This window comes from Lupinus angustifolius, chromosome LG03 (genome assembly GCF_001865875.1).
Source record: "Lupinus angustifolius cultivar Tanjil chromosome LG03, LupAngTanjil_v1.0, whole genome shotgun sequence".
NCBI classification, from domain to species: domain Eukaryota; kingdom Viridiplantae; phylum Streptophyta; class Magnoliopsida; order Fabales; family Fabaceae; genus Lupinus; species Lupinus angustifolius.
The window spans coordinates 14,946,742-14,959,415 of NC_032011.1; the positions used below are offsets into that span (position 1 = coordinate 14,946,742).

The 12,674-nt window shown below is 40.6% G+C and overlaps 1 protein-coding gene across 1 annotated transcript; it reads right to left on the reverse strand.

Moving 5' to 3' along the window:
• On the reverse strand, window positions 1,772–3,776 carry LOC109342364. The gene is made up of 3 exons (XM_019580361.1): window positions 3,460–3,776; window positions 2,462–3,182; window positions 1,772–2,353 (listed from the first exon to the last, which is right to left on the reverse strand). Exons 1-3 carry the CDS (start codon window positions 3,774–3,776, stop codon window positions 1,772–1,774), a joined length of 1,620 nt encoding a protein of 539 aa, XP_019435906.1.

A 12,674-nucleotide genomic window follows, 5' to 3' on the forward strand; every position in this document is an offset into this window, starting at 1 on the left:
CGTCGTGTGGAAGAGGAGGCTGCGGTTTTGAAGGCCCGTGTTGATGCTACCGAGCAAGAAAAAGCTGCACTCCTTGTGCAGGAGCGGGCGTTGGGGGAGGAAAAGGCGGCTCCGGAAATCCGGGTCCTAGAACTGGAGGCGGGGAAGGCAGCTGTTGAAGCGGAAAAGTCTGTGATGCTAGAAGAGAAGGGTCAGCTGAGCACCGAAAATGTGCAACTGGAGAAACTTGTGGGCAAAGCCGCTGTAGAAGCGTGGGAGAGTGCCCAGGCGCAGCTAGCGCTGGCTTTTCCAAGCACGGATTGGACTTGGATGCAGTTGGGTGCCTATGTGGAAGAAGGTCGCCTTTTGGCAGCTGATGAGAACGGCGATCCAACTCTGTTGCCTTTTCCTGGTCAAAATGGGGGGAATGTGTAATTTTCTTTGAGTAGCTTGTAATAGTTTTTCTTGAATGAAGTCTTTGCAAACTCGCCTTTTTGTTTTAATTTCGCTTTACAAAATAACTTGTATAATTGCCAAACGAATTGTCTTAAGTAACTTTGAATGTTTGATGGAAGCAATTCTGGATTTGACCGCCTTTTAGCGTACCCGGTGAAGTGGGAGGTGATCCTCGCTTCGGGCGGGCGAGTGTACCAAGCAAGGGGGGTGAAAACCGGCCCCTTGGGTGAATGCGAAAATCACGAGTAGGAAGTAATCCTTGTCTCGGGTGAGTGAGTGCACCAGACAAGGGGGCGAAAACCGGCCCCTTGGGTGAATATGAAAACCACGAGTAAGAAGTAATCCTTACCTCGGGCGAGTGAGTGCACCAGGCAAGTGGGGCAAAAACCAGCCCCTTGGGTGAATATGAAAACCACGAGTAGGAAGTAATCCTTGCCTCGGGAAAGCGAGTGCACCAGCCAAGGGGGGCGAAAACTGGCCCCTTGGGTGAATATGAGAACCACGAGTAAGAAGTAATCCTTCCTTCGGGCGAGTGAGTGCACCAGGCAAGGGGGCGAAAACCGGCCCCTTGGGTGAATATGAAAACCACGAGTAGGAAGTAATCCTTGCTTCGGGCGAGTGAGTGCACCAGGCAAGGGGGGCAAGAACCGGCCCCTTGGGTGAATGTGAAAACCACGAGTAGGAAGTAATCCTTCAAAACAACACAAAGTATAATACCTCGTTATCATATATATTTGAAAAAGATTACAAAATGACGACCAACCGCGTATAGGGTTGTCGGTGAGGCATAAAATAACCGGAGGTTGGCGGCGTTCCAAGTCATTGGGATGTCTTTCCCTGCCAAATCCTGAAGTTTGTAAGCCCCTTTGCCTATCTTGCTGGTTATACGGTAAGGTCCTTCCCAGTTAGGTCCCAGCTTGCCCTTTACCCGTCCTATATATGCTCTCCTTAATACTAGAGTTCCTTCATCGAACTGGCGGGGAACGACCAAAGAGTTAAACTTCGCCGTGGTTTTCTTTTTGATGATTTCTTCCCTCAAACGAGCCCTTTCCCAGATCTCTTCCACTTTGTCAAGGTTGTTTCTTAGGAGAGATTGATTGCCACCCTCATTGAACTGAAGTGTTTGCCAGGTAGGTTCTCCTATCTCTACCGCGACCATGGCCTCTGCATCGTATGTTAAGTTAAATGGTGACTCAACGGTCGTAGAATGGGGAGTGGTCTGGTGCGCCCATAGTACGTGATGGAGTTGGTCTGGCCAATTTCCTTTCGATTCGTCCAGCCTCTTCTTTATACCTTTTAAGATGACCTTGTTTGCTGTCTCGGTCTGCCCATTAGTTTATGAATGCTCCACTGAAGTGAAGTGCTGCTTAATGCGGAGGCCTGACAACAATTCTTGGAACCTTCGATCGGTAAACTGAGTGTCGTTATCCGTTACTATGGCGGAGGGGATACCGAACCGAGTGATTATGTTTCGCCAAGTGAATTTTTGGATATTCACTAAGGTGATGGTGGCCAATGCTTCTGCCTCTATCCACTTGGTGAAATAATCTATGACGACTATCAAAAATCTTAATTGCCCTGTTGCTTGGGGGAAAGGTCCCAGGATGTCCATACCCCATCTGCAGAAAGGCCAAGGCACTTGTGTTGTGGTTAATTCCTCTAGTGGAGCTTTGTGGAAGTCAGCGAAAAGTTGGCAACGAGTGCATTTTCGAGTAAGATCTACGGCGGCCTTTTCCACTGTGGGCCAGTAGTATCCTGCACGTAAAACCTTTTTGGCGAGTGAAGCGGCGCCCAAGTGATGCCCACAACTCCCTTCATGGATTTCTCTAAGGACATAATCCGCCCGTTTTGGACCAAGACATTTAAGCAAGGGGGCGGTGAATCCCCGCCGATATAGGGTCCCCCGGACCAGAGTGTACTAGGAGCAACACCTAAGGAATCGCTGCTTCTCTTTTAAATCTGAGGGCAGGTTGCCATGGAGGATGTATCGGATGAATGGGCCCGTCCAGTCGTCTAGGATCTCCACTTGTTCCACTGCCATGATACTTGGGTGGTAGACTGTGCCCTGGACAACGGACCGATTGTTTCCGAGGCATTTGGTACTGGCGAGTTTGGACAAGATATCTGCCCGGGCATTGCTTTCACGGTGCACATGCTGAATGGCTGCTTCATCGAAGTCGGCCGTGAGTTCCTTTACTTTGAGCAGATATTTTCCAAGGAGGGTATCCTTGGTCTGGTATGCACCTGTAATTTGGGAAACAGCTAATTGGGAATCACTGCAAATCAATACCTTATGGGTGCCCACCTCTTTTGCTAGTTGTGACCCGGCGATGCAAGCCTCATATTCTGCTTGGTTATTGGAGGTTGGAAACGTGAAGGTGAGGGAATGCTCGATGGTTACTCCTTGTCCATCCTCCAGCAGGATTCCAGCTCCGCTGCCCCTTGGATTAGAAGACTCGTCGACAAAGATAGTCCACACTTGCTCCCGATTGCCCTCTGGGGCGGTCAGCTCGGCCACGAAATCAGACAGGACCTGACTCTTGATGGTCGTGCGATGTTCGAAACGGATGTCAAATTGTGAGAGTTCTATTGACCACGTGATCATCTGCTCAGCCAACTCTGGTTTATGTAAGATTTGCCTGATTGGCTGGTAGGTTCTGACAATAGTTGCATGAGATTGGAAGTATTGGCGTAACCTCCGTGTGGCTATCAACAATGCATAAGCCACCTTTTCCAGCTTCTGATACCTCAATTATGGGCCTTGCAGGGCTTTGCTTGTAAAATAGACGGGATTTTGTCCTTCTGCCGTTTCAGGGATCAACACGGCTGCGACCGCTTCATCGAACACGGCCAGATACACATACAAAACCTCATTAAGCACTGGCTTGGAGAGAATAGGGGGCGGCCAAATATTGTTTGAAAATGTTGAACGCCGCTTCGCAATTGTCAGACCATTCGAACTTCTTCCTCTTCTTCAACAACTAGAATAAGGGAAGTGAGTGTTTGGCGGCGGACGGGAGAAACCTGGACAACGCAGCTAGTCGCCCATTCAACTGTTGAACTTCTTTGACTGTGTGGGGGCTTCTCATGTCGATGATTGTCTGGCACTTGGATGGGTTCATCTCAATCCCTCGACTAGTCAGAAGAAAGTCGAGGAACTTGTCAGCTTCCACCCCGAAGGTACATTTTTCTGGATTGAGCCTCATGTTGTACTTGCGGAGTTGTTCAAAAATATTTTCCAGAATGGATATATGATCTTTGTCGGGGAGGCTTTTGGCGATCATATCATCCATGTAAACTTCCAAGTGGTCTCCAATCTGCCAGGCAAACACCTTGCTCATCATTCTCTAGTAAGTCGCCCCAGCATTCTTCAACCCAAAAGGCATGATGGTGTAGCAGTAGGCGGCCTGATCAGTGATGAACGTTGTTTTCTCCTGGTCGGGAGGGTACATCGGAATCTGATTGTACCCGAAATATGTGTCCATGAATAATAGGTACTGGTAGCCTGAAGAGTTATCCACCAAATGGTCAATATTGGGAAAAGGATAAGGGTCTCTAGGGCATACCTTATCGAGATCCGTATAATCCATGCACATCCGCCCCTTCCCAGAAGGCTTCTTTACTAACACAACATTCGCTAACCAAGTGGTGTAGGTGATCTCGCGGATGAAACCCACCTCTAGCAACTCGGCAACCTTCAAGGCTACCTCCTTGGTCCTGTCAGTCCCCATTTTTCGACTTCTCTGTGCCACCGGCTTAGCACCTTGTTTTGTCGTTAGCTGGTGGCAGACAAAGGAAGGATCTATACCAAGCATGTCTGCTGCTGACCAAGCGAAGAGGTCCTGGTTCGCCTTCAAAGATGCCTCCAGCTTCAACCTTTGACTTGGCGGAAGGGTGCTGCCAAGATAGACCACCTGTCTTGAGGATCGGCCCAACTGCAAAGTTGTTTTTTCCACATCTGGTTGTGGTCGAAAGTCCCATTCGTCCCCTCGGACATCCAGTTCTACCATATGCACACCCCGAGGTCTTTTGGAGGGGGGTGCGTGTTGTTTGCTGAAGTGGGGGCGAAGGCTCATCTGGTAGCAACTGCGAGCTGAGTGTTGATCCCCTTTCACTGTGCAGACTTGGAGGCTGATTGAGAGGAACTTCATGCATAGATGGGGCGTAGAGACGATTGCTTCAAGCCTGTTCAAAGTTGGTCGACCAATAATGGCGTTGTACGCTAAATCGCACTGGACTACCAAGAACTTTGTCTGGACCGTCCTACTCAAAGGGTGGTCGCCGATCGTTAGCCAAATCATGCAGAGCCCGAATTTTCGCCACTGAACTATCCGCGATCCGCAACTCTAAGACCCCATCAGTCTCCAAGTACTTTTGGATGGAGGCAATGAGGATAGCACTCCCCTTCACGTGCTGCAGCAGGACGGGCAAGGATAACTTGTCAAAAGCCTCCTTGGTCTGAGCGTTCATAAGCGCCTGGTCAATCACTTTGGGGACACAGACGGAGGAGAGGTGATCTTGGCTGCCCCGAGAACTTTTCTTCTTGCTCGGATTGGCGGGGCGATCGATTCCCACTCCAGCTTTTTGATCGGCGGCAGGGGTCGCCGCCATAGCGGCGGTCTCTTCTACCCTCGTCGGTGCAGACGAAGGTGCTTCAGTAGGGGCTGCGAGAGGAACCGCTTCGGTAGATGCAGCAAGAGGCGTTATAGGCCATTTGAACCAACTCCTGGTCTACAAGGACTTCAGGCTGCTCAGGAGGAGGCGACTTCCTAGCAGGGCGACCCCCCCCCCACTAAAGCTGGTTGAGCAGGCGACCCATGCGGCGTCCGGCTAGGAGACCCCTCAATATGTTGAGTAACGGGGGATCTCGTCCTCTGACGTTTGGAAGCAGCAACGTCTTTCTTAACCAAGTCGGCGGCCCTCTTCAACCGCATGTTCTTCATCAATTTCTCATTCATCTTGGATTTTAGTTCGACTGCACAAAGAAAAAATCATCATTAAAAGGATAGGGCAACATATGAATCTAAACAATAAAGACAATCAACGTCTAGCCCACCCACCAACAAAATCTACTAAAGCTCCACCCCCATTGCGGATCGCAGAGCAAGGGAGAAGTCCTCCCTCATCTATCCAATAGGTCATAGACTCGGTGGCTTTCACCTCTTCAGGGGATAAATCCTCATTCTCCACTAGAAAGCCCTTAGCAGGTTGTTGGTGGATGTCCCCATTCCACGATAAAGGAAACCGCGGCGCGCCAGATTTGGTAAAGCACCAGGAGTTGAATGCCTTCTTGACATTCACTCTAAAATATCCGCCTTTCCACTTCTTCTCGTTCGACGAAAATGGCGTAAATAGCCCCCGCCTGGGCGGAGACTGGAGACACGTCCACCCATGGCGACCCTCTTTGTCTTCGTCAGTTTTGGTGCGATGACCGACGCGGAACATCCAGAAGAATAACTTTAGTGTGCAAGGGATGTCCGCCGCCTTGCACATGATCTCAAAGGCTCGGATGAACCCCCAGGAGTTGGGGGTCAGTTGACTAGGAGCGATCCGCAAATGCTCCAGGACTTGCACGTCCCATTCTTCTAGGGGGAGGCGAAGCCCCAAGCGTCGGCAGTACGCCTCAGAGAAGAAGAAGGTGTACTTATCACTCTTCTCCTCTGCAAAGTTGTAACAAACCCTTTCCCTCGATCTAGGGGCGCTAATCTCGAAGCCATGAAAAGACTTTTTGGCCACATAAATGTTAAGAGGAGTCCCGTAGGGGAACGTGCTAGGAGTACCAAGCACCTCCCTGTCAACCCACCAATAAAGGGAGTCCTCCCCGGCCATCTCTTCAGGAACAGACAGTTGAGGGGCCTTGGCCTTATATGTCCTCGTCGTCATGAACTTGCCATCACAAGAGTCATCAGACTCAGACTCAGACTCGGAGCTGTTACTCAAAATAGACCCATACTTGGCACGCAACGATGCCAGAAAATCGTCGGCACCTCTCCATTGGAACCTCGCACCTCCATTTTTGGGAGGAGGGGGAACGATGCACAACGGCTCCGGAACCTCCACCAATGCATAACATGAAGGAGGGGTTTTTGGAAACACGGTGGAGGTCCAAGAAGGATCTTCACATCAGAATCAGACTCATAATCACATATGTAAACCATGAGGAATGAGTGTTACCTGGATTAGAGGAAGAAGTTGGGAGAAGTTGAAAAGAAGTCGGAGGAGAATCACGAAGAAGAACACGTTGGGAGTGAAGGTCGCGGAGAATATTCAAGAAGGATGAAAACATGTGAAAGAGGAAATGACATGAGGCGTCTTCTATTTATAGAACACCTGAGCCATGGGCCCCGTGGCAAGGCCTAACCCCGTCCTCATCAAGACCGTAGAAAAACACTCGAGTGCAATCCAATGGAAACTCGAAAAGTAAGGAAAATTCGGCAGAAATCAAAAGACATGCCACGTGCTGGCACTCGAATAACCAACAGTCACTCCCACGTCACGCCAAAGTTCGGCGGACATCAAGGGCCACAACGGGTAATGATGAAACGTCCCACCCCAACGGGTACATTACCCAAGGTCATTAATACCTGCCACGTATTGCGAAGAACTAAAGAGACACGCCACACAAAACCCCAAACGAGAAGAGCATCTAGTTGCTGAAGTTAGATCAACTCGCCCAATTAGACAATCGCTAGATCAAAGAACAGTCTTTAACAGTACTCGCCCAGCGTCCTGGCGAACTCAGCACAACGCCTTTCAATCTCAGTTCACCAAATCTCACACAGTTGGATCGCCCGGGAAGAGGTCGTGTGAGGCTCGTCTAGAGTCTCCCAACATGCTCGCCCAGCATCCTGGCAGACTGGGGGAAACTGTTCCTACTCGACGATCCAAAAGGCACACATGCTTGGTCGACGAGGTAGATCTCACGTGGCTGACCCCACGAGAGTTGACCTTGGAGACACTACCTGGCATGCCATCTGTACCTCACCAACCCACCTGCCAACACGGCAGGCAGACTGCAAAACGACTACCAAACCGACCACAGGCTAAAAGACAAGGTAGCGCAGAGTACGGCCCTGGCAGACCGCCTGACACGGAAAAAGCAGCCCCCGACAATACTCTTGGTCGGCTACGTAATACACTACCTGCCAAAGGCCCAAAGTCAACTCTCCCCCTATAAATAGAAGTCTCTACCAACATGAAGTATTCTAATCTCTCTACTCTCTAGCATTACTTACTCTATTGCTCTCTCTTCATATTCTCATATTCCCATATACTTCACCCAAGTTCATATACTGACTTGATCGTCAGAGAACATTTTCAGGTACCTACACCGGTGGGTCCAACTCTTCCACATCATCCTGCTACACTCACGTTCTTCCTCCTCTTCACATTCTGCAACCGATCAGCTACCGTTCCACACCTTTATGTTCTAGGAAAGAACGGAAACAAATCAAGTTAACTCAGGTTTTGCCTTAAATAGGTCAAACATATATAAAATATACAAGTCTGAGTTCGATCTGTATAAAAAATCAAAGCGTAGTCTTGATTTATTTAAAAGTGTGATATGTTAGCATGTTTAAAGGTCTATCATATTATATTAATGATTCTTAACAATTAAATTTTATTTTTGTATAAATGTTTATATTAAAATTACATATATAATAATATTAATTATATTAAAATTTCATATATAATAATATTAATTATATTAAAATTACATATATAATAATATTAGTTATATTAAAATAATATAATATAAATATTATTATATAATATAACTAAATATGCCAACATGTTAAGGTTAATAAGTATTTTAGATAGCCGCTTTTAAACTAAATAGACTTTTTTAAAAGTCTAAGTCTAACCAATTCACCAAAAAAACCTAGTCTACCTGGCCTATTATAGGTCATACAATCAGCCCTTGATAATCGGTCTATTTTATTTCCACCCTTAAATGACACTAACCAGCCAACCAATGGGAAACTATGTAGAATTTTAACAATGAGAAATAAAATTTGATCTCGAGTAGTTTGACACTTTATGGAATGAACACCGTTATAAAATAGAAAATATTAAAATTCAAATATTGTAATACAAATATCAAATATTCTTTCTATTAAAATTAGAAATGTTTAGGAAAAAATTCAAAACTCGAAATATGGACAATATAATACTTTCATAAATACAATAGTAATAGTAATGCATATTCAATATATTTATTATTTATGATTATTGAATTTTTAATTACGTCTTTAAACTTAAAATTTATTTTGTAAACAAATGTCATTCTAGGAAGACACGTGTTTGAGTTTTAGATCAACAATTTGTTGAAAGAATAAAATGTAGGTAGTGTTCGAGGAATTCAAAAGCAAATTTCTAAGTGAAGAGAAATTAATTTTTAAATGTAAATATTAGTGATGAGTTGAAATTTTAAAAGTGAATTCCATTTAAACTAGTTTTCAAATAAATTTGATTTTTGAGACAAATCAGTAAAGGCTAAAAACTTTTAATCCAACCTTATTTACACTGCCTTACTTATCCTCATGTAACATTTTTCATCATATTCTAAATTAATTTGCTATCTCATATTCTGTTTCTATCTTGATATTTTAACTTTATTTAGTTTTAAATTTATAATTGGTTTAAAAGAAAGTGAATCATACGAGAACAATAGTTAAGTTTCGACATAATTTTTTTTCATGTTATTTATAAGCCAATTTTTTTAAAAATAGAAGGAGCGTAATTTACAATAATTTTGGTCATAATGTAATTAGGGAGAACAAAAATCCAATTACAATCAACATAGTGACACAATTCATACGAGGAATATAATTTAGTAAAATGTAGAGGAATCATATAGTAGTCTAAAAATAAAAGAGAAATAATTATCCAGTTAAAATTCGAGATCAAGAGTTCATGTTTATCAAATGAGTAAACTCAACCCAATATAACCAAAAGTAAGGTTACTAAAAACAATATTATTATTAGGAAAATACTATTTCTTAGAATCATGCTGACCTGGCAATACCATATCATAATCACATTCCAAAAAAATCGACTTTTTCAAAGAATTACTTTTTTCATTATTATTCAATGCTTTACTTTTATATCATTTAATAAAATTGTCCAATCTAATAAACTTTTTTAAATATTAAATTCTACGGCAAAGTGGCAAAATACAAGTCTAGTCATGTTTAAAAATTATTTATTTTGATTTAAAATATTTTTTTCATAATATATAAGAATATCTTTAAATGTAAAATAATAACTTAGAAATATCATATTTCAACATTAATGCATATAGTTATATATATTTTTAATAATTAGATAGAACTTTTTTGTACTACCAATGGTATCCCTCACCTCTTTGGGTAAGGAACTAATCCCTCTTAGGATTTGTGGTTGTCTTTCCCAACAAGTATTGCTCTTAGGAATCAAACTCTCGATCTTGGGAATCCAGTAAGGTCTTACACCACAAAATCAACGTCTTGTTGATAATAAGATAGAACTTTGATACATGATATATTTCCCTATGGTTATACAAGAAAAATAAAATATTAAAATATAATTTTCTAATGAGATATAAATAGACTTTTCAATAAGAATTTTAATTTGTTAGAATAACATTAAAATCATATTATGTATAGTAAATCAGTCTTTTTATCCTTTTTATAAAATGTAGTTTTCACTCATATAAATTATTATTTTTCACTCATATAAATAAATGCATTTTAGTAACATACTATTAATTATATATAAAATAAAATACCCTAAATATAGGATCAAATCAAAAACAAAAAAGGATTTTATAGAATGGAGTAATGAGTATTTTTCGTAATTAAGAGAGTAGTCAAGATCGATTTTGTTTTATTAATAATATTTTATAATTCAATTCTTGATTTAATCTCTATAGATTTTATTATTGAGTATTTTAGATTGAATTACTCATATTGGTAAAAGCAATTTTTTAATGTTTAAAAATATATTACAACATTACAAACTTACCCATATCTCATTAGGAAGTTCATATGTTCCCTCTTGTCTCAATTATAAGCAAAAAATATTAATATTTTGTGGTTTTAAATATAAGTAAATTTAACTATTTTTGCAATTTTCAATACCACTTTTAATTGAAACAGTTTCCTACGCATACATGCTAAATGGTAATTGCAATTATTTATATGGTTATATTAAATCAAAGTAATTGATTGTATTTTAAGTAATTTGTGAAATTAGTCAACCTTGTTTATAAGCACAAGACCAGAGGTATTTGTTATTTCTTATTAATATATATCCAAGAAATCATGTAAGGATAAATAAGTTGTTACTAGTATCCGGTCATTGTTGTCTCTCGATTGGGTTATTAAAGTCAAGGTTGTAGCTAGAGAGATTAACACTGTGGCTAATTTTATGGCCGCTTGGGTCGCATTCATCTTCAAGTATCAATATCTGGTCGACAGCTCCTCTAGATTATCAAATCTATCTTGATCGAGACCTTTAACATAAATGAAAATTTACTATATAGATGTTTTGGGTTATAATGGAAGCCTAAGTATCAAGTCGATAAATGATGCTTCTAAATAGTTGATGTAGGACGTGAATGGAAAAAGTTCGACAAATACATTATCTTCTATAGTCACATGAGAAAATAGTTTGTGTATGTATATGGAATGAAAATTATTAGGGTTTAGTTATAGAAGATGAAGATACATGCCTTGTGCCTTAATCGACTCTTATATAGGCGTAAGGCCTTACCTGTGTCGTGTCTTATCTTAGGACTCTAGAAGCTTCACTTGTAATATTGTGAGTCTAAAATATGGATAACAACTTTGAAATTCTAAGATTTGTTGGGATTTTTGTGATTTATGAAATTTTGTAATGATTTCATGCTTGGGTACATTTTTTACACCATACTCCACCTGATTGTGTACTACTATGACATGTGGAACTTACCATTCACTATTAGTGTTGAGTATATTGTGCACCTTCAGGATCACTTAATAAATCATATCCGCAAGTAACTCTTCAAAATCATCTTCAACACGGATAAAACTTTAGGAGTACTATCCTCGCTTTAGATTTCAAGAATACCCTCATGTTAGCCTTCAGGAGCACTACCCGGGGTTTATTTTTTAAGTTTGAGGTCATTCATGCTCTTAGATCTTATGAGATTTATATTGTCAAGTAAGATTTTATTCTTGTTATTCTCAGGTAATATTTGTAGAATAACTAAGTTTTTACTATTAGGCAAGACTTCTGAAAACTTTGTACCTTTAACATGATTAGTCCATTTACTCTTGATGTCCATCCATACCAAAGATCATATCCCTAAGTAAGAGGTCAATATAATAGCTATTTATGGGAACAATAATTAACTGTATTTAATGAATAAGATCTTAGAATATCATCAAAGACGACCATTCCGACATTTTGATTCGATATTTTTTATACAACTTCTAAATGATTCTATTGTTACCTAATTAGTTTGAGATAATTAATTGCGTAATAAGGGTTCTCATGATTAGTAATGAAATTTGATTTGATATATTTTACCTAACCAATAGTAATGACACTTTAAATATAAATTTATGTGATAATCCAATGATATTTCACCCAAAAAATTTATAAGTGATTCTATTCTTATTTAATTAGTTTAGATAACTAATTACTTAATAAGGGTTCCCGCGAATACTGGTGAACTTTGGTTTGATATGTTTTATCTAACGGATAGTAACGACATTTTAAATTTAAATTTATATGACGATCATATGACATTTAAGATATACGAAAACCTATTTAAATATTATTTGTTGATTATTAAAATTGAAATCAAACCAAACACCATTTAACATATTTGTAATTTAGAAGATGGTGAGTCATAAGTGGTTGAAAAAGAAAATCAAACCGTTTTAATATTAAAGTGAAGAAAAAAATATTAACAAGCCTAGGATAATACCAAAGGTTCCATTTATATTTTATATAATTATATTATTATTACATCGTCAATCATTCATATTTAATTATTATTATCTATTATTGAAAAAATAGTACAAATTTAATGATAAATAATATATTGAATGTATATAAATATTTACATTTTCGGTGTATTATGTTCTCCGTGTATAGATATTACGATTTTTTTTTTGTAAATAAAATAGAGAATTGCAGAGGTGGGTCAAGTTAGAAGCTTGACTGTTTGAGTTAAGTGGCTTTATAAACAAATCCAAAGTACATTGTTG

Bases quoted from the DNA above. Each gene is read 5' to 3' on its own strand.
- LOC109342364 (XM_019580361.1), bottom strand. From the start codon at position 3,776: ATGAGCAAGGTGTTTGCCTGGCAGATTGGAGACCACTTGGAAGTTTAC. The intron at 3,183-3,459 runs GTTTCTCCCGTC...CCCATAATTGAG, and splicing joins CGACTAGCTGCGTTGTCCAG to GTATCAGAAGCTGGAAAAGG. The intron at 2,354-2,461 runs GTGGAGATCCTA...TGTTGCTCCTAG, and splicing joins GTATCATGGCAGTGGAACAA to TACACTCTGGTCCGGGGGAC.